This window comes from Misgurnus anguillicaudatus, chromosome 10 (assembly GCF_027580225.2).
Source record: "Misgurnus anguillicaudatus chromosome 10, ASM2758022v2, whole genome shotgun sequence".
Classification (NCBI taxonomy): domain Eukaryota; kingdom Metazoa; phylum Chordata; class Actinopteri; order Cypriniformes; family Cobitidae; genus Misgurnus; species Misgurnus anguillicaudatus.
The window spans coordinates 36,846,974-36,874,759 of record NC_073346.2 but is presented as its reverse complement, the minus strand read 5'-3'; the positions used below and the strand labels follow the sequence as shown (position 1 = coordinate 36,874,759).

The 27,786-nt window shown below is 37.2% G+C and overlaps 1 protein-coding gene across 1 annotated transcript in view; it reads right to left on the bottom strand.

The window, feature by feature from the left end:
* Positions 1–5,693: 5,693 nt before the first annotated feature.
* thsd7ab (thrombospondin, type I, domain containing 7Ab) overlaps positions 5,694–27,786 on the bottom strand; it is a 162,338-nt gene continuing 140,245 nt past the window's right edge. The window contains exons 16-28 of the mRNA XM_055211313.2: positions 27,302–27,435; positions 27,055–27,208; positions 26,524–26,665; positions 24,144–24,259; positions 21,968–22,085; positions 19,443–19,588; positions 18,575–18,749; positions 16,724–16,897; positions 15,479–15,559; positions 13,834–13,916; positions 10,711–10,924; positions 10,248–10,335; positions 5,694–6,867 (exon numbers count right to left, since the gene is read on the bottom strand). Of these exons, the coding sequence (XP_055067288.2) occupies positions 6,780–6,867; positions 10,248–10,335; positions 10,711–10,924; positions 13,834–13,916; positions 15,479–15,559; positions 16,724–16,897; positions 18,575–18,749; positions 19,443–19,588; positions 21,968–22,085; positions 24,144–24,259; positions 26,524–26,665; positions 27,055–27,208; positions 27,302–27,435 (1,713 nt within the window). The 3' untranslated portion in view covers positions 5,694–6,779. The remainder of the gene's footprint in view (positions 6,868–10,247; positions 10,336–10,710; positions 10,925–13,833; positions 13,917–15,478; positions 15,560–16,723; positions 16,898–18,574; positions 18,750–19,442; positions 19,589–21,967; positions 22,086–24,143; positions 24,260–26,523; positions 26,666–27,054; positions 27,209–27,301; positions 27,436–27,786) is intronic.

The following is a 27,786-nucleotide window of genomic DNA, read 5'->3' as shown; positions in this document are numbered from 1 at the left end:
TGTTGAGTTAGTGGGGAAAGATAGTGGGGAAAGAGTTAAAATAACGAGATAACTCGTTGAGATAACTCGTTAATGGAAAGAGTTAAAATAACAAGATAACTCGTCAATGGTGGGAAGAGTTAAAAAAACAAGATAACTCGTCGAGATTACTTGTCAATGGTGGGGAAAGACTTAAAATAATCCTTTTCAAGTAAGAGAGTCGAAATAACTGCACATTTTTAGTTTCTACAGTGCAGTCATGAAAAAAAGGAATAAAATCCAAGCATGAAATTTTGACATACTGTAACTGAGCAGAAACATTTCCAGAGAGAAAGAGAAAGAGAGAGAGAGAGAGCCCACTTCAACCTAAAGTTGAAAAAGAATCCATGATATCATGGAGAATATCAGTAAATAAATCAATGTAACGTCATGTATTAATGGTGATAACATAAACAGTCTCTCTGTATGCGATAATCAGATGAACATTGTCAAGCCATTCAACCTGGCCGGCTGAAAAAACAGAAACTCCAAAAAAATCGAAACTTATAATATCAAGCCAATAGCTCTTTCACAGAATTCGTCTATTGGATCTTTATCTCCAGGGGTCAGACACTTACAGTCACAATTTTATATTTATATAAAAAAGCAATAATCCTGTTGAGGCTTGAGCACCGTTGCCTCATATTTCAATTAGGGACCAATCGATCTTCAGTCTAAGGTGTGAGCTAGACCTCACAGGATTGGGAGAAGGTGAATTCGAAAAGACGAAGCAGAACTGGAGAGCAAGAGAGACACATCAACACCCAACACAACTTCTCCAGCTGACAATATAGTGGAACACTGAATTATTGAAGGTGTCCAGTGAGAAGTCCAGGCATCTGATGCTAAACACAGGACATCAGCCTTCAACATGGGTACTGCAGAACACCCACAGCTACACAACAGAAACACTTTTTTTGTATTGTAACACATAAGGTTGTATTTGTTAACATTATCTAATGCATTAGCTAACATTAAACTAAAAATGCACGATCCTACAATGTTAATTCATGTTATTTCAGCATTTACTAGCCTAATACAGTTATAAAATCAAAACTGGTAACATAAGAACAATTGTACTGCCATTAACCAACATTAACAAAGATTTAAAAATGCTTCAATATTTCTTATGGTTAACAAATAAAACCTTATTGTAGGTTTATTAACCTTACTGAAACGTAGCAAAATAAGTGGTCTCATCCAATCAGAATTGTCTTTACGCATCCGTTTTCATAATAAAAAATCTGACTTTTACTTTGATTTAATGGACATAACGATTTAAGACACATCAATCTTCCATTTCCCTCATTTCTTAAACTCTACAAAAGATATCTTCACAAAACGTCTTGAAGATACACACCGTAAGAATGAAAGATTTTAGAGTTTAAAACGTATACTCCTCCCTAAGTATATTGAACTTCTTTTGATTAGATGTTGTTTTACTCTATTAGGATCCTAAGAGGACTGCTTCCCAAATTACGATTAGAAATTCCTCTGGGAATTCTGATGTGTCGCTGTCCGCGGTGCTGAACCTCAAACAGCCAAACACATGAACGCGCAACAACTACATCGCACGACATACATGCATTATTAAATAAAACATATTCTTACCCCATAAATGCAGATGAGCATCGTAAGAAATGTCCAGCTGTGTAAAATCCTCATCATCCAGCAGGTTTGTGACTTTAACTTTTCCGTAGAAATGTCAGTTTCAGTAAGGAACTTCATTAGGAAAGAGGTTTTCTTGGTGGTGAATGGATTTTCTCTGCCACATGGCCACTGAGCTCCATCTAATACTGACAGATGCACACGCGCAGGTGGACCCGCCTATGAATTCAGAGTGAACTGATCCATCTCGATAGCACTTTATAATAACTTTCATTAATAGTGTTATTCCTACTGCGCAGTACATTTTCATCTCCACATCATCTGTGTCATAATATACTGGATAAAATATTACAATATCACTTCCATCGAGGACATTAAGTTCAAGTAAAAAAAATCAGAAATTAATTTAAGTTAACTCTGAAATGCATTTTTTAGTTATGGCTAAAGTTAGCTTTATATTTCCAAATGGTCTGTCAATTGAAGAACTTTTTTTATTTACAATTCAGTTTTATGAAAGTTACAGAGATTTAGTGCACAGTAGGAACTATGTAAGGAAAATGCTTGGAAAATCTGTGGTTCAGTCCTGAAACAAAACAAGTAGGTAAACTAAAAATTGTAGTACCAAATAATCCAAATGAAATGTCTGAGAAACAAACACTTCATTCAAATATATATGTGTGCATATGCGTTACAGAAGCCATACAAACATCCTATTTCCCACTCAAACTCTATTAAAATCGCCATTATTAAACATCAAAACCAGTGTCATGAATTAAAATAAAAATACAACACGAGAGAAGCAACATAACTAACTCTTCGTGCGTGCTTCTTATATAAATAATAAATAAATAACGCGATATTAATGCGCACTCAATGACCGCCTGCAGCCTTCGGTAACCGGATGCATACGCGCAGGACAACACGCATAAAAACGAACTGTGCCACTAAATACTGCTGTATCAGTCGTCCTGAATTTATGGTAATTTCCCAACATAAAAGATACGTCGAACTGTGGACTCTATTTATTTACCCTTATGAAAATGAACATGATTTTTTGTATAACCATCGTTCATTGCGCATTGATTATCATTGGCAATCATCACGGAGAGTACAACCACCGTCAGGTACAAACATTTGTCCAATTGGACTTTTGATATACTTTACAGTACACCAAAGTTATTTTCGCCAGTTAAAGGGGACATTTCACAAGATTTTTTAAGAAGTCAAAGAAATCTTTGGTGTCCCCAGAGTGTGTATGTAAAGTTGTAGCTCAAAATACCATATAAATAATTTATTTTAACATGTAAAAATTGCCACTTTGTAGGTGTGAGCAAAAATTTGCAGTTTTGGGTGTGTCATGTTTTCAATGGAAATGAGTTGATCTCTGCACTAAATGGCAGTGACGTGGTTGGATAGTGCAAATTAAGGGGGGTATCATCCCCTTCTGACATCACAAGGGGAGCCAGATTTCAATGACCTATTTTTCCACGTGCTTGGTTATTCTTTTTCAATTATTTTCAGCTTTGACAGAAGCACTGGGGATTAAAGCACTTAAACATGGAAGAAGTCAGATTTTTATGATATGTCTCCTTTAAGTGATTCCCAGCAAACACAAGGAATGAAAAAGTAACAATACTAGCACAGAAAATCACAGTCAGATTTGGGTTAATTCCACCTACACAGTGTTAAAAAATGGTCACAAATGGTCCATAATTGTCACTGGGGCAGTACCCTTAAACATAAAGAGTCCATATTAGTAGCGAACTGTCCCAGTGACAGCTTGGAACCATTTTTTCTGACAGTGCAATATACCAGAAGAGCAAAATAAAGATAAATACATCATAAGAAATCTTCTTAACACATTATAATACAAGAATATTTATTTTCTGAAGGTCATCATAAAACATAAACAAGCTGTACGAAAGACCTTGAAACTTTACAACATGACCATAATAAAAAAAAGAAAATCTGTGATATCACTTTGCAATATATATTAAACATTTCTGTGCGATAAAAAATAACTCGTAGGATGAAATGAATACTCATTTATTTACAAATAAAACGATTTTACCAGCTGTTAGCAGGATGTCCAGGTGAAATGAGCCACACTAAACTTAATAAATGGGGTTATAATGAGAAAGTTGACCAATGCAAAGCATCTATTACATATGATATTATGGTATTCAAGTTGTTTTATGAATAGGCTACAATTATAATTGCTTGTTAAATTCAAATCCAATTTAAATTTCATTATCTAAGCTTTTATATATATCAAACAGCAATCATTTATTAAAAATACTTTTTGGATACGTACATTTCATCCTTATGTACTATACAAAGTGAATTTTGGCAGATTGGGACAGTTTTTGACATTAAATCGACCGTGACCTGAATATTCCCATATATATATATATAATTAAAGGAACACCAAAGAGTTTTCTACCTTTAAATGACGTTTCCAAAAAAGTTTCAGTCGTTCACCCACTTGAAACAGGGTGAACGTCACTTTCACATTCGCTTTGTAGCCCTCTATTGGCCAAAACCGCACTAAAGAAGTTTCCAACCGTCGGGTCGCGATTCTGTAGTTCAAGGAAAAACTACAAAAACTTGCTTTACGGCAGACCTACAATCCAATCAGAGCCAGCTTTGCTGCAGTAGGCTAAATTATTTACGACAGTGGTAATGGACAATTCCGCTTCCAACCTGTAGGGGGGAGCAAAGAGCAAAAACTCTTTAGTGTTGCTTTAATTATTATTATTTGGTCAGACCAAAGTGCTACACACGAACAGTGGCCCTAAAAACGTATTTGCATACTTAAGTCATGAATGTCATTGTATTAGATAACTCTAAGTGCTATTTTATTTTAAATCACAAGCATGTTTTAAAAGCAACACATTAACGATAAAACAACAGGTTTGGATAGGTTCTGGTTGTCGACCATTAGTTCAACAAGTTAATGTGAAGAAATAAACCTGAGGTTACTCTCTTAGGACACCCATGTGCCCTTCGCACATGGAAACTAACTTCATAAAGCCACTAAAAATCATTTGTTATGTTATGAGAAGCTTTCGCATCATGTACAGTGGCAAGAAAAAGTATGTGAACCCCCAGGAATAAACCGGTGCTACTGTGATTTGCCACAAAATGTGATCCGACCCCCATCCAGGTCACAACAACAGACAAACAAAATGCGCATAAGGTGACAACACACAAATAATTCCAGTTTCTTGTGTCCCCCCTGAGAACCCCCACCAAACATTCACAGTGCTGGAGGAAAATGTAAGTGAACCCTTGGATTTAACAGCTTGTTGAGCTGCATTTGGCAGCAAATACTTCAAGCAACCGCTTAGTTCTGAATCAGATCATTTTGTTTTTCTTAAGCCAGTCTGTAGTGGATTTACTACAATGCTTAAGGACTTGGCTGTATAATTATAACTTGGTGTACTGTCATAGACACCGTGCCTGTCCAAAGAGCTGTGTGCCCGTTCCAATGATGTCTTCAAGCCTTTAGCTGTTATTCGTGGGTTCTTCTTTACTTCATTGAGTATTCTGCATGGTGTCTTAGGAGTCATCTTGACTACTTCTAGGAAGGGTAGCTACAGTATTTAACTGTCTCCATTATAGACAATTTGTCTAAGTGTAGACTGATGGAGGTCTAAACATTTTGAGATTGTTTTGTATCCCTTTTCGGCCTTATGGAGTGCAACATCTCTTGATCAGATATCTTTATAAGAGCATGGTTCAGAAGAGCTGATGCTTCTTAAGGACAGCAATCTTAAAATGTGTGAGTGTCTTAATATCAATCAAAGTTGCACTAAACCACACATTTAAACTCATTTTATTAATTGGACTCCAGTTTGCCAGCTTCTGACAAAAAAGCTTTCAATAAAGTAATTAGTCCATGGGCTCACTTACATTTTCCTCCAGCACTTTGAATGTTTAATGGGTGTTTCCAAAAAAGACACAAGAAACTGGAATTATTTATGTCTTGTGAGCTTATGCACATCGTGTTTGTTTATTGTTGTGACCCAGATGAGGACCAGATAACATTCCACGGCAAATCACTGTAGAAAACCAGTTCACTCCCAGGGGCCCACATACTCTTTCCTGCCACTGTATCTGCAGATTCAACTTACTGTGATATATATAGGAATTTTGAAGTGTTCAAATACATTTTGGGGGCAGTGTATTTTTGTATGACCTATGACATTGTCTTGTGAGGATTTGGCAACAATACTGAGACACCTTCCATATTTCTTAATCAATAATAAGGCAGAAATGATTGGTCTTATCAAGAGACCCATTGTCTTGACACATATATAACCCCCGCCCACCAAACATCATTATACTGGCACAACCATTTTTCATCCAATTAAATATTTATATATAAATAATGTAATGTAAAACTATAAACAAACAGGAAGACACGTTATAGAAATGATACATTGCACAATAAGTGATAACTGAAGGACATCAGGTCTTTAAAGTGTCCAACTCTGACTGAGATTTATTTATACACATCATTGTGTTTCATGTTTTCTTTTCTTAAAGAATCGTTGTTTCAGACATTGTTCAATGGCAAACGGTGCTGCACTAATATAGTGCACAAAAACCTGGAATCAGAACGGAGATCCAGGAAAACCAGGATTTGTCTGGAAACTTTCACTTTCCATAGAAAAGCCGTTCTCGAAAAGTTTGATGAGCAAATCTAAGTGATATTTGAAGTAAGAGTTTATTATTCTCTTTGTTTATGTGTTGGCATTGTTTATGCAATAACTTTCCTCAAAAAGTCCTAAAAACAGGAAAAAAAATTGCGCTGATAAAATCCTAGAGAGAAGTCAGACCAATCCCAGATGACCAAAAACTTGATTGTAGTTGCATATTCAACAAATATGTGTTATGAACTGAAACAAAGACGTTATTGTAAAGGCTCTTTCAGAATGAGAATGTAGAGTAGAAACAAGCGTGAAGTTTTGTTTTAACTCCGGTGATCCATGAATGTTTTTCTTGTAAGTTGGATTTAATCAAAGTGTTTATTACTGATCTCCCAAAACTTGAAGAACAAGTTTCTTTTGTTAATCTCAAATTTGTGTTTTGTTGAGATTGCCACATCTGCAGAAAGTTGATGATTTTTTTGTGGTCTCCAGGACGAGCTACATGTCAGCATCACCGTCATACGCCAGGGTCAGAGGTTTCAGTCTGTTATTGTTTTGTCTTCGCTGAGGTTTCTTTGGCTTTTTGCTAAAACAAATATTGAAAAATTATTTCATAACCGGTGTAATACTTTTAAAATGACCACATACACACTGCAGCTATGCACTATGGCCAGTGTTAAATCCACTTCTGTACACACAAAGTTGGATAATTTAAGGTAGATTCACTCACACGTTTACATGCGTTTGTAACATCAAAACTTTACAGAACTGTGCAACTAGTACAAATATGAAATTTTGAAATGCAATGTGAAAAAGATGATTGAGAAAGACTGAGAAAACAAAAAATATAATAAAAATGATGGAAATTAGGATGTTCAGTGAAATTCAGCAATGGTTTAAGATGAAATTCGACAGGTGCCATGACAAACACAAACTAAAGCTCAAACTAGTCCTGCAGCTGTCTGTCCCTAAAGTAAGCGTCCCACAAAGACATCATCTTTAAATCTTTCCCCTCCAGCGTTTTTTTAAATGATTTTGACAAAAGTTTAATGCTTTCCAAAAAAATGTCAGCACTTTACTTGAAGGAGTGTTCATAAGACTGACATGACACCCTCATAATCATGAACATGAAGGAGTTTTATGCACGTTTATGACAACTGTCATTAAGTGTCATTCGTTCCATTGCAAAGATGACATTGTTTGAGATGTCTTTGTTATGACAACTTGATATTAACCAATACATCATAACTTGTCATGACAACTTTACATTATTAAGACCACTTTTTACCAGTGATACAAATTGAATTTGTCATTACAATGTCATTAAGTGTTAATACTCTGTCGTATAGTTTTATAACAGCGTCATGAATATTTTTCTTGACCTCAACTACAGTGGTACAAATATAATCTGTCATTAAAAAGTCATTAAGTGTTAATACTCTGTCAAATACTTTTATAACATCATGAATATTCTTGATTTTATATATATTTTTTTAAGTTTCCTCCATGTGTTTAACAGGAAAATCAATCATTCAATAATAATAATTAAAATCGATAAAATTATATTTTATTGAATTATTGCACCGATTCACCTAAAACTAAATGAAAACAGTACAATAATCGGTTAAGCCAAAGTTAAATACATAACATTAAATTAATTAAATGTTTTGTTAGTTTTTCTTCTGTCAGAAAATTTTAGAACCCTCTGTGTGAGGAAGAACAAGTTGTGTTAGTTGTCAGGTTTTTATGTATTGTGCACATACATAAAGTTAATTATAATCTTTTGACGTATTTGTTGCATTTTGTTAAGGTATTACAATTATTTAACATAGTATTAACAGTTAATGACATTTCAATGACAGTTTAATGTAACGTTAACCCATACAGCTAGTTTCTTATGTCTGAAACTTATTCTGCTATGTCATATTTATGAAGATTTATGACAAGTCATGATGTATTGGTTTATGTCAAGTTGTCATTTCAAACAATGTCATCTTTGCATTAAAATGACATAATTGAACAAATGAGACTTAACTCATTCACCGCCATTGACAAGTTATCTCGTCAATTATGAGTTAATATTTAACTAATAAATATGCTTTTCTGGACGAATTTCAAAGTGAAAGTGTAATACCGCTTTTATCCACTACCGAATTTATCAAAAACGGAAGTTAAAAAGATTTAATGATTTATTTTAACTGCCTTTATGTTTGATAGTCATTCTGAGTCTGATCTCTAACATAAATTCCTTTACAAAAACGCAATTTTTAAGCTTTTTGCTCAAAATGTTGTATTTTTGAAGAGAAATATCCATATTTCAGTGGTTAAATTAAGTGGAAAAAGTAAATATATAATTAAACGTTTTTCCCCATTTTGTTTGTTTGTTTGTTTGTTTATTGTTTGTTTGAAAGCAGAGGGTGTGTTCTTTAATTTTATATAATTTGTATGTTTATATATTTATAGAAGATAATTTTTCCTGCAAGGAATTTTGTGAAACTTTTGTTAAAATCACAAAAATGCAGGTGGGCAACTTTTCTCAAAAAGGCTGGCGGTAAATGAGTTAATGAAAATTGTCATAAATGTGCTTAAAATCTCCTTCATGTATTCGTGTCATGTCAGTCGTATGAACACCCCTTCAAGTAAAGTGTTACCACATTTTCTTCTTTAAATATAGAAATATACAATATATCAAATGAAAGTACAGACCCTCTGCTTAAATTATTTTTAATCCTATCTTAATTTGTTCTCTTTTATCACTTCTCAAATATTGCTTCTTCAAAAATACAAAATTTTGAGCAAAAACTTGAGATAATTGCATTTTTGTAAAGGAATTTGGTTAGAGATCAGATTTAGAATGATGATGAAAACATACACAAAGTTTTTGTTGTTTTTGGACCATTGGATGCTTCAGTGTTTTATAAGGTGCGTAGGAACACCACCTAGTGGATAATAGCGAAAATATGGATTGCCGTAAAAACTCGTCATTGGCAGGGAAAAAGTTAAGGCATTGTGCTTCATATTTTGGCCTTATTTTATAAATTACACGCATCCTCTTCTCTCATGGAGAACAATATCCCAGTATGCAATGGGACAGTCAGTAACAAAAATCATCTATAACACTAAACAAAGCAGAAGTGTATGTCATAAATTATAAACTATATATTTCGTTTTACACTAAAAACTATCGATGAAGAAATAGTCTATACTGCCAAAAAAAAGGTCTTAGCTATCACTTGGGTGGCACCCTTTCAAAAAACACACATTTGCGCCTAAAGAGTTCAGAGGTACAAATTGGTACCAAATGTAAACATATTTGTAGATATTAGGAACTGGGTACTGCCCCAGTTACAGCTTAGGACCAATTTTTGACCATTGACAGTAATCTAGTAGTTTTAACTTCATTGGTCGCAATGCATATTTATTTATTATATTAATAACATTTATATATTTGGTATTCAAGTGTAATTTGGTTGTTACCTTTGCAATATGTTCACTGCAAACTGAACGTCCCAAATGATTTATGACTAACAAGTAAGTTGCCTATGTAAGCAGCTCACTAGGTGTTTGACACAGCCATTATATTTATAAAATAAAACTACAGACAGCGTACCCAAGCGGCTCATGCAGGGCTGAAACAGAACATAAGGCAGCGTGAGGCGGAGGCACGGGGGGTTGTGATTGGAAGATATCAGAAGCCCTTAACTGCCTCTCGACTCTCGACCAGGCTGCTGACACGCAGGGCAGGTGTACGTCAGTTCGTGGGCATCCTGCCCCATCCACACAACCGCACCGTTGGCGGAGGCTGGCGTCCCGAGTGACCGGCGGATGGCACAATAACTGCTGCTCATAATGGATGAGGGGGGCATGAACGATGGGTTAAATAAAAACATGACAGAACGAATGTGCGAAGCAAATGAGGAACATAAAGGTGATGGAGAAGCGGATGGAAAGAGATGTTGCTCTTACCATGCGAGGTAAATCATGGACACTATAAAGACCAGAAGGACGAAAACACCTGCCGCCACACCGTAAACCCACGTCTTCAGCTTACCGTCTGATATAAGAGGAGAAGCGACAACACAAAAAACATCAGATAACATACAGACACTGATGTTATCACTTTGACTTACATGCAAGTTTAACATTTTGAATCAGATCAGTGCATCCAAATATGTTGACATGTCAATAATGGCAAAGTTTATAGAAAAGATGTAATTACTGTCGTGCCACCATATTTGAATTTAAACTTGCTGATCTCTGTGTTTACAATAATATCAATCACTAAATAAGCTCAAAATATTTATCAGCTTCTTTTAAAAATGAATAGTTTTGCATAAAAATAAAGTTTATTAATCTAGGAAGAGCCAACTTAAAACAAAAAGATAAAATGCTAAAATGTGAATATAAACACGAAAAACTGAAACGTAACCTGGTCCAAAGGGTTGCAGGTACCAAGTGCGCCCGACACGTCCGGGTTGTACCGTGGTGGGAAAGGTGGGATTGATGGCTCGGCTGGTCTTGACATCGGCCTTCTTGTCCCCTGCCGTTGGGATTTCGAGCACTGGGATTGGTGCACATTGCTCGATAAGTCCCTCAGTAGTCAACACTTCAGTATAACCTTCCTCGCACACACACAGTCCCTCCTGTAGGGGGCAGCAGAGACATACAAATAAATCCACACTCCCTTCATTCTGAACCTAAAAATTTGTACTGCACAATAAAAGCATGTGACTCTCCTGATTTTGCCAAGTGGTTGAGGTCCTCAGGGCAACATTATGTTATAACATTTCTAGTAATCAGATTTCAGAAATAAGTTTACAGTTTGTTTCAAGTATTGGGGTGGATGGCAAACCCAAAATCTTGCCACAATTTTATGTAAAACACATAGGGGCGGTTTCCCGGACAGGGTTTAGATTCATCCAGGACTAGGCCTTAGTTATATTAGGACATTTAAGTCGTTTTTACAAACAAACATTAAAAATAAATGATACTGGTGTACAGGGGCGTCATGCACATTTTTTTTTTAAAGGGGCACAGTGTGCACAGCTCACAGAAATTTGTGCATACACAGACATCAAAGGAAATATTATAGAGCTTTTAGTCTTTTATGGCACTTACATTTCTAACAATCTGAACACACCTGCTTTAATGCAAAAACCTCCAAAATAAAAGTGTTGACTAACTTTGATATCAAATACAATTTAATTGGAATAATGACATATTAGTATTATATTTACATCTGAAACGGCATGTTTTATTTATTTTAATAAAAGACTTGTTCAATTGTGTCATTAATGCATTTTGCACAACAACTGCATTATCCTATAAAATTACTGTAATTTTAAATCCATTAAGTATATAAACAAGGAAAATGACATAAGCTATAGCCACTTGATTGATTTAAATGTTCAATATATGATTTTATAAAATATGTTTAGATAAAATTATTAGAGGAACGGATTTTTTGCATTAAATTTTACCTGTTATGTGAGCATGTGTGATTCCGCGCCCCCGTGAACTCTGGCGAACTTTGGCGTAGTACCAAGAAGATGAATCTAGAAATCTCTACTAATATAACGTTGAGACAGTCACATTTTAAACCATAAACTTTCTACACAGAGAAGGTTAACTGCACATTACCACACTGGCTGCCAGAATAAAATAATGTGACACGATCAAAACGGCGAAAATCTCTGAAAGGATGCAGCAAAGAATTGATAATAGTGTGCAATGCATATTAAACAGATTAAAAGACAAATAACAGATTAATGGACGTTTCTTTGATTTTGAGGTTGCATGCAAAATCCATTTGGCTCAAAAAACAAAAAAGGGGGCACGTGCTTATAGTCAGTTTGAATGGGCATGACGCCCCCGCTGGTGTGAATCTTGAGACAAAACAATGGCACTAATATATGTCAAGATATGTCAGTACAAGGTGTTTTTAAATTACGACAGATCAAATATGCATTTTAGTCTGAGAGTATAAGCCCTGTCCACCCCACAGTATTTATAATGGTGGCATAGGGGCGGTTTCCCGGACAGGGATTAGTTTAAGACAGGACTAGACTTTAGTTTAATTAGGAAATAAAACTAGTTTAACAAACATGCCCAACAAAGGGCACTGATATATTTTAAGATATGTCAGCGCAAGTTGTTTTCAGTTTGGACAGCTGGTAAAAGGTATGGTAACCCTTAAATTAGGGGTCTCCAACCTTTTTGTGAGCAAGGGCTAAAACAATCTGGAGGGCTACTTTTTGTTTTTAGTTTTTGTATTACTTGTTGATGTGTTTCATCATTTATTATTTATTATGTAAGAAGCCAAGCTAATATAAAAATATGTAATAATTATTAAAATGGATGTTATTAATAAATTGTGCTTTGGCGGGCAACTCACAGGGCACCATGTTGGACACCACTGCCCAAGATATTACAGACTACTAATGGTAAATGTTTTAAGGAAGTGGAGATTTCCCTTGGCTTTTCCTGAAGCTAAATTAGTAAAGCATTGTGTTAGCAACACAAAGATCATGGGTTTGAACACCAGGGAATACAATTACTAATAAAATGTATAGCTTGTAATGAACTGTCACTTTGGATAAAAGTGTTAATGCATAAAGGTCAAAGGTAAATTAAAGGGTGAATTGCACATACTGTAATTTAATGAAGGACAGACTATTATTTAAACTTGAATAACATATTTTGCTACAGTTCAGTTCCTTATTGATCAACCAGTCAATTTTAATAAGTAAAAAGTATAGTTAGTCCGTGTGTCTCAATTCGTTCCCTAGCTCCCGAGGTCGTGAATCAGTATATCGTGTACACAGGTTCGGGCACTGGTAAGGACACTAGCTCACTTCACATTGGGACAATGCTCACTTATTTTTCTGTCACGGCTGCTTAAGCGCGTTGTAATCACTCACAGCTGTTACTCATCAACAACCGGCAAAACCAACATCTTTCTGACTTAATTTTAAAAACAGTACATTGTGAAAAATGCTGTCATTATTCTCTTACATATCTGTGCATAAAATTGGAGGCATATAATTACATTTTAAATGTAATAAATATATTTACAATTTTAAATAAATATTATTCTTTTAAATATTGAGTAGATTGTGGTCCCTTACTGTGTAGCAATGTGTGTTTATATTTACAACTAAAACAAACGTTTGTCTTTATAAAAGTTCTGTAACATTTCATAAAGTTTATTGAGTTGGATCACATGATGTTCGGTTGGCGAGCTTCAGAAAAGGTCACGTGATTTCCGGTTAGGGAACATAGGGATCATCGATGCTCACTGGTTTTTGCGTTGCATTGTGGGAATTTTTAGGGAACGAACGTTCCATTGCACTGAACGGATTTTGCGATTGAGACAGCCCTCAAAATGGCCAACTCCCTGATCAGTGCCCTGACTACTGAACAAGGGAGCTGATTGAGACACACGGTATGACATTCAGAGATTTGACTTGCTGTTATCGTCTCTATTATGAAATTGCAGTTATTTTACTGCTTCTAAAAATTCCATAAATCCCAGAATCCTCTTGCATTTTACCTCAGAACAGAATGACTGCGGCTTGTCACAAAATGGATCACATGACTGGTCTGACCCCGGCGGTCGGGTCGGAGGACATCCACCTACCAGAAAAACAGACTTTATTAGCATTTCGCAATAATTAGTATACTACTACTTTATATTTCTTGTTTAGAAAAGAAAACTAGTGTACTACTAAGTGAATACAGCACTATGCACTGTATACTACATAATCTATGCAGTATGTCACAAAAGTGAGTATACCCCTCACATGTCAGCAAATATTTTAGTATATTTTCTTAAGGGACAATACTATAAATAATAATTTTGATATATTTTAGAGTAGTCAACGTGCTCCTAGCTTAATTGCAATGTAAATGCATACTATAAATCAAATTAATTTGTATAGCACTTTTTAACAATGCGGCATTGCTTCAAAGCAGCTAAACTGCTTCAAAATACTATAAAAATGTAGAAGAGTAGTATGATAGGATTTTATTGTGAAGACAGCATATGTCTATCCACCTTTTTCTCGAACGCGGAAGTAAGTGATGTGGCGTATTTCCTTTTCGGTGCGAGACTTCCGGTTCAATAGCCAGCCGGTAGAAAACAGTGCAGTGGGAGCACGCATAAAACATGATTGAAACAGTTAATATTTACTACACCTGCCATGTATGAACCAGTGTGAGGATGAAATTAAAAAGTGGCTTGATATATGAAGACATATTCAATCATTTCGTGTTGTTGATCGGAGGTGATGGGTCTTCAATGCGCAAATATAAAAGCTAAAAGCACAGAGACATACCAGTATCTTTACAATAGGAAAGTCAGTCGAGTGTTTGTACATGAAATTTACCAAGACTTTGTGTTTTTAACTTTTCAGGGGATGGTTTAAAATGTCACAACTGTCCCTCTGGTGTGAGTTTTTTTAAACAGTCATTTTTAATGGACTTGTTTATGGCAACACGTCGAGCTTCACGCGGTCCGACACAGTCAGCAGTTTCATTCAACACATTGTAAGTTATTTGAGCAAACCATAATAAACATATTAAACTACTAACGTTACATGTATTAAGCGTTGTTTTTGTTTTATGAAAATATTATAACAACACTTCTTATGCACTAGGTGGAGACATGAGCTTACTTTTTAAAGTATTTGCTTTTTCATTTAAAACATAACAAAAGTACGCGCAAACACATTACAAACTATTATAAACACTAACTAAGCAGATGTCGTATATATTCTGTACTGTAATCGCATTTTTGTAATAATATATAGTAGCAGAATAAATAAATCAGCATATTTTTATCAGCATAATATTAGTTGTAAATACACATCATGAGTGCATGTGCGCCACGTACACATTCAGTTCTTGTGCATGGATTGTGGTTAAAACAAATGTTTTGTAGAGATTTACTGCGTTTGTATTAGCTATTATGACAACCCCTAACTGCACAAATTATGTCGGTCTTCCTGGATTTCATAATAAACATTAAACAGCCAAAACGGAACATTTGTGTCTTTCGCAATAGACTACCATTAGCTTTAGTGACTCACCGGAAGTCATAAACAAAAAAGCTCAAATATGGCGGCGGCCACATTTACGTCAAGAAACAGGTGGATAGGATAAAACATTAACATGACTTATACAGCATAACACAGCACCTGTAACATTTAATCCATCCGAGCGTTCACACCAGATGAGTTGAGAACCGCTCATCCATCTGTACTCGAAACACTCACCATCTAAAAGAATGAACACAATATAAATATACTTTATATACTGCAGTCATTATCGCTTAATGTCTGATTACAGGTGACATTACACAATCATTTCATAAATTTCTTATGAAGGTTGATGAAGATGGAGCAGACAAATCACACATCATCACAGACATGTTTAATTTATTGGGTCGGACGGAAGTTGACCTGCATGATTGAATGACTTTGTGCGATTATTATAAAGTGAAAAGCTGAGATCATTAAAATACTGTCTGCATGTCCTGCGTGTTTTTAGGGGAAGGTTTAGCTCTATCCTCCAAGTTTTTTTTTTATTTCATTATTGCAGTGAATAGCCTCTTTCACACAGTAATTCTGGTAAATTACCATGAATTTACCAGAATGAATTTACCAGTAAATAAAAAAATGTGCTGTTCACACACGCAGTGGCGTTCCGTTATTTCACCAGTAAGACATCATTCACACATCAGTATCAAAATACCGGTAAATTCGTTGAGAAATCGGAATTACCTGTAGCTCGCGGCGAGCTCAGTGTTGTATTTGTAAACAATCCACGTCGTTCATAACCACGGTCCGTATTTTGTCGCGAAGTTGCTCATGACCAAACAACATTGAATGAGACGACGTCAAACCGAAAATGCGTTTTTAACAACAGTACTGTTTGCACTTTAGGCTTCACAGAGGGCGTGCGAAGGACGTCGGCAATTCGGCGGTAAGCTGTTTTAAACAACTTTGGTGAAGAAATGTGGACGTAAACTTTAGGTGTGCTCAACTTTCAAGCAGCATGTGTGTGGAAATGTCAGTAAACACTGCGGGGGTAAACGCGTCATCTGTATTAAAACGCTATGATTGGCCCGAAGCTGTCAGCACGGTCTGATGTCGTCCGTTCTAAATGCTGGTAATCCTATAATTTTCGTTCACACACAGCGCTTACCGGTAAATTACTGGTAATCTTACAACCTGTTTTACTGGTAAATTGGGAGCACTGATTTACCGGAAAGGTTCTGTTCACACATGACATGTTAACGGCAATTTACCAGTAAATTACCAGTAAAGACTGTATGTGTGAAAGGGACTACTGTTATAAGTTTGATTTGTGAAATGATTCCAGACATTTTGAATGCAATGCCTTATTATATATCTATATGTAGATAACGATTGGTTTCTCACCGCTGCAAGGCCGCGTCTGCCACTCCTGATCGGGGCACTGAGCGATGTTTTCTGGTTCCTGAGCGATAACGGCACGTGACCGCACCTGAACTGCGGGAAAGTCCAAAAGTTGTCCCTTCACGCAGACGCTCTGACACAGGCTCCAGTCGGACCACTCCATCAGGTAACAGTCACCTAAAAAACAAGAGCTGATCTTCAGACAGCTACATGCATACTCAACACACCTTCATTACAGCAGTAAAAACATTTAAGATGACATATCTTAAAGGGACACTCCATTTTTTTGGAAAATTTGCTCATTTTCCAGCTCCCCTAGAGTTAAACATTTTATTTTTACCGTTTTGGAATCCATTCAGCTGATCTCCGGGTCTGGCGTTAGCACTTTTAGCATAGCTTAGCACAATCCATTGAATCTGATTAGACCATTGGAGTTTCGCTAAAAAATGACCAAAGAGTTTGGATATTTTTTCTATTTAAAACTTGACCTTTCTGTAGTTACATTGTGTACTAAGACTAGGGATGCACCGAATCCAGATTTTTTAGGTTCGGCCGAATCCCGAATCCACCGTTTAAGATTCGGCCGAATCCGAAACCGAATACCGAATCCTACTCGCATCCTTATTCCATTAACACAGTAAAACACATTAATGAAGTAAACAACGTCCACAGCAGTGTATTTTTCATTTTATTTAATTTTAACTGTACATTATGCCAGGATGACAAGTTGGGAAAACTATTTTGACAATTAGCATAAGCCTATGCATAATGAAAGCGATGCGTTGCGACACGCTAGTTTTTCCAATAAGCAAGCATCTCCGCGCTGAAAACTATATTTAACTTTGAGTGAGAAGCTCCGCTCATCAATGTCAGTTTTCACACGGCCATCCAATTACAGTGGAGGAGGGGCGGGACATTACCACAGCAACCAACCGGCTCACAGCCGAAGCATCACAGCTACCAAGCGCTCGGCTGAAAAACAGCTGGCATTTGGCCTCCTCAAGGCGTTTTCAGGCGTGTTTAAAAGTTTTGGTGTGTCCAGACGCGTGACGTCGACCAGCGTAGCGCAAGCCAAGGGTTCGGTTCGGTGGAAAAAAAATCTAGGATTCGGCCGAACCCGAACCCCGTCAAAAAGCCCAGTATTCGGCCGAATCCGAATCCTGGATTCGGTGCATCCCTAACTAAGACCGACGGAAAATTAAAAGTTGGATTTTCTAGGCAGATATGTTTAGGACTATACTCTCATTCTGGCGTAATAATCAAAGAATTTGCTGATGTAAAATGGCTGCAAGCAGGCGTAGTGATATTACGCACTGCCCGAAAATAGTCCCCTGCCATTGAAAGTAACCAAGGGGACTATTTTCGGGCAGTGCGTAATATCATTATGCCTGCTGCAGCCATGTTACATCAGCAAAGTCTTTGATTATTACACCAGTTTGAGAGTATAGTTCCTAGCAAATTTGCCTACAAAAGCGCAACTTTTAATTTTCTGTCAGTCTTAGTACACGATGTAACTACAGAAGAGTCAAGTTATAAATAGGAAAAATATCCAAACTCTTTGGTTATTTTTTAGCGCAATGCTAATGGTCTAATCAGATTCAATGGATTGTGCTAAGCTATGCTAAAAGTGCTAGCGCCGGAAATTGGCTGAATGGATTCCAAAACGGTAAAAATCAAATGTTTAACTCTAGGGAAGCTGGATAATGAACAAAAAGAGTGTACTTGTAAAAGTGGATTTTGTATAACATGTGCCCTTTAACATATAATATAACATTAATTTTTCATCATTTGGTGAACAATAATGCAACCAGAACCCTAAACCCATCTTATGTAAACAGCACTTTACTGTGTTACCAGGGCAGGGTAAGGTGCAGGTCTCCTCCAAAACAATGTCTTTATCTCCATCAACGGCCTGTTCCAGTCCAGAACACAGATCCTCCTCTACAATGCTGCTTTTCCCCTCGCCGGATCCGTCTGATACAAAGCAGGACATGTTCCGGAAACGCAAGCCCACCCCGCACACCACCTCCTACACACAGTAAGGTCTGAAATGAGCGGTTATAAACACTTTCTAAATCTAAAGATCAAAAGAGAGATAGAGACGGGGAAAGATCAGAGAAAAGAGATGAGACGACAAGGATGACAGCGAGATTGGAAAACAAGACATTAGAGAAGCTCCGGTGCAGGTCGTGGTCACGTTCGATATGTGTGTTGTTGGGCGAGGTATTTAGCTGGATTTTACAGTGCGATTAAATAAACATGAAAATGCTTGAGTTTCACGAGCCACCTTGCAGAAAATAGATCAGAAGGAGCGAGTGAGCGAGCAGCAGAATCTTTAATTTATAGACGTATGATCGAAACCGGAAGAATGCGAGTCATTATCGACAATACAACTATAGGCTTGTGAAACTCAGAAACTGGGTTGTGAGAGTGTGAATGAACTATACATCTACAACATATGCATCACATCCTCATTTGCATTCATATCAAATTAAACATGGCTTCTAATTAGATTAAGGTCTGAGGTGATGCTTTGGGCACATGTGGGACCATCATACACAGATCTACATGTTCGTCTTGCGAGTTCATTTATTAAAAATGCAAGAATGCATAACAACATTGCACAATATTTATATCACCCTTGGATATAATTTGCACAGAAAATGTGGAAAAATATGTTGCTTGCGTCATGCTGTATTAGTTAAGGAAGTAAGAGAGAGACCTCAACACGACACTCTGACCACGGGCCGTACTGCCATCTGTAGCAGGGCTGAACGGGACACGGCCTCCACTGCTTCATCTGTGACGGACACGGCCTGCCATCTCCCTGAGACGCCTGGAGCACCGATCGTCTGCGCCACATCTTTCCTAAAGAATCACACACATCATACACAATACAGAGAAAACATCAGAAGTAGGAAGGCCATGATTATTTCAGAGACACCACTCTACCAATATAACATTGATAATATTTATAATAACAACAACAATAACTACTGGATAAAGATTTTTTAAACATAACTTTATAGAGATCAACTTCTTAAGACATACAGTAATATATGTTCCATAAGTTTCTCTGGCAAGTTAGTGAGACATTTAAGAAGCATTATTCATTGTAAAATGATTCACTATTATAGTAGCATCACCAGCAGTACAACAAACAAACACTACTGTAGAAGAAATATATTGAGTTTCACACAAGACAGAATATATTGTATTATAAATAACTTTCTGCTCAGAGATACTCAAGCTATGACCAGCATACTTTACAAATAAAATATATTACGTTATTCCTGTTTTTTTAGTATTATAGAATTAAGAATGAAATGACAATGCTCCAAAAATTTCTTCAAGCAAAATATAATTTCTAACATGATCCAGACATGATCCAGGTTTTTTGAAAAGTTATATACACTTCTATATGCATAATGGTTTTTAAACTGTAGAAAGTGTATATTTAATACTATGCACGCACGCACACAAACACACACACACACACACACACACACACACACACACACACACACACACACACACACACACACACACACACAAACCCCTGAAAGCACATACACCCATCTCTGCACAAACAGACACACATCTCTGCGGACACAGACACACATCTCTGCACACATGGACACACACAGATAAATCTCTACACACGCATACGCGCACACTCACGCATTTACGCACACACACACAAACATTTGAACATACAGACACACACACACAGACACAGAGATAAAGAGACACACATCTTTGCAGTTTGCACACACACCCGCACACCTCTGCACACACATACACACATTTCTACACATACACACATTTCGGCAATTACAGACACAAACACACATTGCTGCACACACACACACGGACAAACGCACACACACACACACACAGAGATCTCTACACACACACACACACACACACACACACACACACACACACACACACACACACACACACACATACGCGCACACTCACGCATTCACGCACACACACATCTCTGCACACATGGACACACACACAAACCTTTGAACACACACAGAGATGGAGAGACGCACATCTTTGCACACACATCCGCACACCTCTGCACACACATATACACATTTCTGCACACACAGACACACATCTTTTCATTCACAAGCACACACCTCTGCAAACACATACACACATTTCTACACACACACATACATCTCTGCACACACACGGACACATGCACACACATGGACAAACACACGCATGCATATACACACACCTTTGCACACACACGTACACCGTACACGTACACACACACACACACACACACACACACACACACACACACACACACACACACACACACACACACACACACGCACACACAATGGCTGAAGCAACACAAAACAAGCCCGCTTTACTCGGATCAGAAGAGACTGAAATTACTGGAACAAAGTTACTCTCCAAGAAGCAAGTTTTATGTGTCTTGTGCGTTTTTAAATGGTACCGTTTTTGCAAAAATATGTGATTTCCGAAATATTCAAAGGTTTGAGCAACCTCTAGATACTGTAAGAACAATTCAAAATTTCGCACAGTGTGTTTTTATTGAAGAAAAATTTACCCATTATAAGGACCACCCTACTGCAGGACCACCCTACTGCACACCCACACACACACACACACACACACATGCATACGTGCATACGCACGCGCGCGCACATACACACACACACACACACACACACACACACCTTTGAACACACAGACGCACAAAAAGAGAGAAACACATCATTGCACAAACACCCGCACACCTCTGCACACACATTTCTGCTCACACAGACACATCTTTTCATTCACACGCACACATCTCTGCACACACATACACACATCTTGGCACACAGTCTCTCATTATGCAGTCTCTGTCTGATGGCATGGCTGTCTCAGATAACCTGCTAACTCATCCCCTAAAAGTGCACACAATACATCACCCTTTCTCTTTCTCTCTCTCTCAGCAGACAGACTGTGCCTTTCTATCAAATGCTGATTTTATCTGTAATCATCAGGCAGAACTGTCTCAAAGTTCAGCATTACAGATCTCAGCGTTTCAGAGCTCTGACTCTCTTCTTCTCTGCCATCTCTGTATATTCAGAAGCACGGTGAAACAAGAACAATCTTTCAAGCAGGGACGACATCTTGCCTTCTCCATATGTTTGATTATAATAAAAAAACTCTGAACAGAACTCTCAGGAATCATATATTTTGCATTACCATCGAGGCCACAGGTCTGGGAACAGTCTGACCATGGTGACCAATCAGAGAGCTTGCAGTTGATAGGACACTCCACTGTACATGAAGCGTTCATCTGCCACTTCTTTTCCAAACCCAGCTGTAAGAGAATACAAGACAAAATTGTATACAAAAATACAATTTCATCCCTGATTTAATTTGAACATGAATCATTTACAAGCACAGACAATTTTGCAAGCTATTCTGAACTCTAAAAAAGTGAAACATCTCAGAAGCAGAAGATTCAGCAAGTCTCCTAATTTGTTGTACATTTGATCTCTTCGCCATCTATTGCATGAGAATCAATGAAGATGTGAGAAATCATTTTCTTTATAGAGAGACATTCTGCAGTCAGATGCAAAGTGGGTTACGGGGTTAATATGATGTGCAGATGATGGTTCGCCCGCAGGGTCCAATTAAAGTGACCAAAGCGGTTTGATTTTAACTGATCTCACGACAGTTTAGACTACAACTTAATTGGCACAAAAAATTCATTTCCTCCTTATAACATGTTATACTGCACGGAAAAAAGTATAAGACACATCAGCATTTTTATCAGTAAGGAGATTTCTAAGACAGGATATAGAATTTCCACCAGATGTAGCCATTAAGCCAAATATTGAATTTATACAAAGAAATCAGATTATTTAAGTATACAAGTTGAGTCATAATAAATAACACAAGGACACAGGGAATAAGTATTGAACACATGAAGAGAACAAGGTGCAAAATGGCATAAAGAGCCAGGAGATCACCTGTATGTAGGAGCAAATATAAATTATACCAACTTCATCTTTGTTCACTACAGCAGGCATTTGCAATTGCAATTGCTCATAATAGGCTTTATGCCCAGCTGCACTACTTCCTGAACTTCAGCCAGCTCCTTGTTTCCTGTCTGCCATTATTGGACAAACTGATTAATCCAGGTGTGCCTGACCTCAGTAGTCACAAACAAACTGATTAATCCAGGTGTGTCTGATTATTGTTGTTGTGACTACTGAGGTCAGGCACACCTGGATTAATCAGTTTGTCCAATAATGGCAGACAGGAAACAAGGAGCTGGCTAAAGTTCAGGAAGTAGTGCAGCTGGGCATAAAGCCTATTAGTATCATGCAAGTAAACAAATTTCTAAATATTACCTTTCCACCTTAAAGCCCGGGATAAACTGCGATTTCTTTGATCTTGGCTCTTAAACGGTGGTCCTACAGTGAGAGAGGTTCAAAGATGGCTGATAGACCAAAGATAGCCTACGATAGTTTTCTGACCGTGTCAGACAATGCACAGTGTGTTTGCTGCTATGACATGCGTACCAGTATTTGTTTACCACTAGCGCATGCTGGTGATGTTGTGCTAACGTGTGTCGCAGCCTTCGTAGCCTCCAATTCAATAGGTGTCATCATCGTACAATCTACATCTCAAAGTCCAGACTCCGGTCCAGATCCGGACCCGTGTCCACGCAATATAAATACTTAAAACATTTCCTGAAGCTGCGTGTGTATGGTTCTTCGTCTACAGCACATATTGAGTTTCTGCACGAGAGCACCCCCTGGCTTTTGGATGTAGCAGCATTTCATTGTCATTCATTGAGAAGCATAGCAAGCATCATCAGCCAATTTATAGGTGCACCCCTAATTTAGGTCAGTGTCTCCATCTACCAACCACACCTTTTTGCCACGGTTATGCATCTGAAGGAAGACAAACTGTGCCATTTCTCTAATTAGGTTGCTCTGTATTTTGCACCTGGTTAGTTTTGGCATACTTCTTGTTTTTGCATGTTTAAATTTTTTTACTTAAAATGCAAAATACACTTGTTATGAATGTACTTTAATAAAAAATACTTTTTTTCCAAACGACTTGCGTTGATTTGTTATATAAACAAATGATTTACATAAAGCTATTACCATGCTTGAGAATTTTTGTAATAACCAGTTTTTCCAGACCTATGAAAATATGAGAATTCATATATGGACCTTTAAACTTTGAGAACCTCTGGTCTACATGCTTGATTTACCCAAGTTTAAACGATTCATGTCGCACATTGTAATAAGGTAATGATCTTACACGATTGCAAAAATCTGCAGTGTATCCCAGACTTAAGTTTAGTTTTAAACTATCTGTGTAGAGGAGAGTGCATTTAAAAAAAGCAGAAAATTCAAACCTCTTCACAAAACTTGAGGTCAACAGATTTGCCGTCACTTCTAACGCAGTCCAGCATCCTCGTCTTCAGACCGACTCCACACACAGCGTTGGCACTTAATTGGCATGTGCTCCAGTCTAACACACACACACACACACACATACACAGATATTATCCAGGGACTTTCATTAACCTACATGTGTAAGTCAGGGTCTATTTATATCTTCTTTTTCCAGAGAGGATGATTTGAAGACACAGTTTCAACAACTTCACTAAAGCATTATCCTCTGACGCTCTTTGGGGGTATCGTGAATGTCTGGGCAGAAAGTATTAGAAGAGTTTCCAACTCGTGAATTATGCATAAACAGAGTAAAAAGCTTGAATGGCAAATCAGAGAGGAAAAAGCACTTGATCTCTGCAAAGACTCCAAAAAACGCAGACAGCCAAAGAACAACATTCACAACACAAGAAAATAAAACATATTTCTGAGTGGGAAGAGCTATTTTTGCTTGAATTGTTTTTGGAATAATATGCACTAAAGACCAAAAACGTATATTTTATGGGGCAATTGAGAATTTTTGTTGACTTGAAATAAAACAATGTTTGAAAAACAATCAAAACCGAAAGGAAATGTGCAAAACACTCAAAAAAAAAAAAAATGCTGGGTTATTTTCAACCGATGGTTGGATCAAAAAAGGACAAGCCCAACCAGGGGCGTCATGCACCAATTTTTAAGGGAGCATATTGTGCACAGCACCCTTTCATTCTGTTATCATAATTATTAATGTCAATTAAACAGCACAAACTTTTAATATGCCTTATTATTATAGACTACACTGACAAAAAGAGAAACGTTTATGAATGATTTTATTTCTATTTTACACATTAATAAAAAAAACTCGCTCAGTCAGCAGTCACGTCTGTGATTGGATGTATGGTCAACAGTGCAAAAACAGTGAATTAAAAGAAAACATTTCATGGATCGTAAGCAGATATAAATGTAATGCAGTAAACAACATTTTTCATTTTATTAATTATTATTTTAGTATATTAAAAGCACATCATTTTTAAAAGCTAACCTACAAACATTTTGGTAACACTTTGTATGTATTAGTAAACATTGGTGCATTAACTAACATGAGCATTCATGTTTTTGTTGTTTGCACCATAATACTTAATTCTGTGTAACTGGAACATGTTGTACACAAATGTGGACAAATACACTGCTTCACGTTTAAAGAAAATATTACTTATTATATTTATTGGTTCTTCCAAACTCCAAATAGCTGGGAGAAATCTAAAATGCAAGCCAAACCAATGCTCGGGTCTTAGGTGGTTAATGTTAACAGTTACGTATACAAAGCTTGTTTTTATGTATTATAAACGCCGAAATTAACATGAACTAAGATTAATAAATGCTGTTAAAGTATGACTTTGAACTTTCATCTTTGTACACAGTTAATACGCGACCGTACACAATGATGGCCCCAGTGCTGTTGTGTCTGGGTTTGTATTTTTTATCAATAATTCATTGCGTCCAGAATGTGGAAAACTGATCATATATACGGTATTACCCATGAATTTATAATCCAACCGATGGGTTATAAATAAACCATAAAATGTTTATATGTGACCCAACAAATGGCGTAAAACATGGCAGCATTTTTACAACGACATGACAGGTCTTCATTCTGAAAAAATAAATGCCTAGAAGGCGAAAAAGTCTTCTGTATGTGCAAGAGATACGAGCGTTTACTTGCGTGTGTTGCCAGATCTTGCACAAAAACAAGCGATCAAAAAAAATCCCAAGATATACCCAAATAAATCCAAATGCTTTAACTCAATGATCATAACATTGGCACCAGCACCTTCCCACTTTAATAACACCAAAAACTTAGTCGCTTCATGACCCAAATCTATAAACAGTTAAGCGGCACAATGGTATAGCCCAAAAAAAGACGTGGGCATGGCAACACTGCAAGATGGCGTTCTGTGAAGCAGCCTTACAAATACGTACAACACACACAACGCCAAGAGGTTTATTGCAAAACATAATGCTGTAATATTATTTTGGTCAAAGCAGTGAATGGTAACCACTTGAGATGGCAGAATGTTGCTATGGTTACCTCAGTGTCAATTATCGCATTTTCGGGAGCAAATCTTTATACGTATGAACATTTAGGGGATTCGCTACCACCAACTATTTAAATACGATTGTCACTCTCAAAACTTGTGAAAAAGTGTACTGGGCCAAAATATAAATATACCTTTATTTTTAAGAGCGTATGAGAATGATCTAAAGGCACTATGCATACATAAATTAATACTTAAATTACAGTTTAATGTGCAAACACAACTGTAGGCAAGTCGTTCAAGTTTTCCTGACTGTAAAAACACTCACCTGTGATGTTATAACTGTAGTGAAAGCAGTTTCGGTTCAGTAGGCAGGGTTCGGTCTGCATGCTAACTGGACAGTCCTCTCCCTCTTTAGGCAGACGAATGGCGAACGCGGTCCTCTCGCGATCTCCTCTTCCAGTACATGGCTTCAAAAAAACAAAAACAAAACAGAACAGGGTGTATAACTCTAAATGCATTAAGTAGTTGTTGTCAAAACTGACAGCTAAAAGCGTTGTATGATGCACTTTGAACATGTCTGTTTGTATTAATGAGGTAATGTGAGCCCATGAAAATATTATGTCACCATTGTCATAACCCAAATGTAAATGATGTTTAGATTAAAATTCCAGATGTCCTGTCTTTATGCTTCATTCACATGATACAATGAAACACTGTATTAGTGATATATTACAGACTCTCTCCACAATGCAATGCGATCCAATTACATTTGATCTCTCAAGACACATGATGAATTGTAAACAATGATCCATTCACAGGTGTAAATGTAGCCTAAATGGATTAGAGGTATCCTAACCAGGTCACATGGGGTCCACGAGCTCCAGTCAGATAGCACGCAGTCCTCTGGGCAGGGCAGACGGCTTTCCCTCGTACCCAGCGGCATCTCCTCTGGATCACACAGATAGTCCTCGACTGCATCAGTGGGACCGTCCGCTGTGTTTAACATACACCTGCAAAAATCCATGAGTACAGTGCAATGAGACCATAAGAGTAAAGAATAAAATTTGGCCTTGTGATAGCTAATGAGCTATTGGAAATCTCACCTGACTCTTCTGGTCTGCACACCCTCACCACAGTTCTCCTTCAGGTCCACATTACTCACTTTCCAGACGCTCCAGGGCTCGGCTACCCAAATGTACTGACTGCAGTCACTGACACACGGCACCACCTCATAAACCTGAAGTATGAGATGATTCACAAGAGCATCAACACGACTGCTGAACTGACCACATGAAAGAAAACTCTTCTAATTGAAGATAATTTGGCTAAAATATTCAAGTTTACTGAAACAACATGAAAGCAAAAATCGAATTAACTCAATAAAGAGCAAAAAAGAGGCAAAATAAGAAAGTGCTTTTACCTGTGCCTGTGGCCATGCAGTTTTAACAGAGAAGAAAGAGAGAGAGAGAGAGAAAAGAGATGTTCAACATTGCCTGAAGTCAACATAAAACTGTGTTTGCAATGTAAATACAGCTGTGTTAATAGACGAGACGATATAGTCTATATTTTTTACGTTAAAAACATCCAC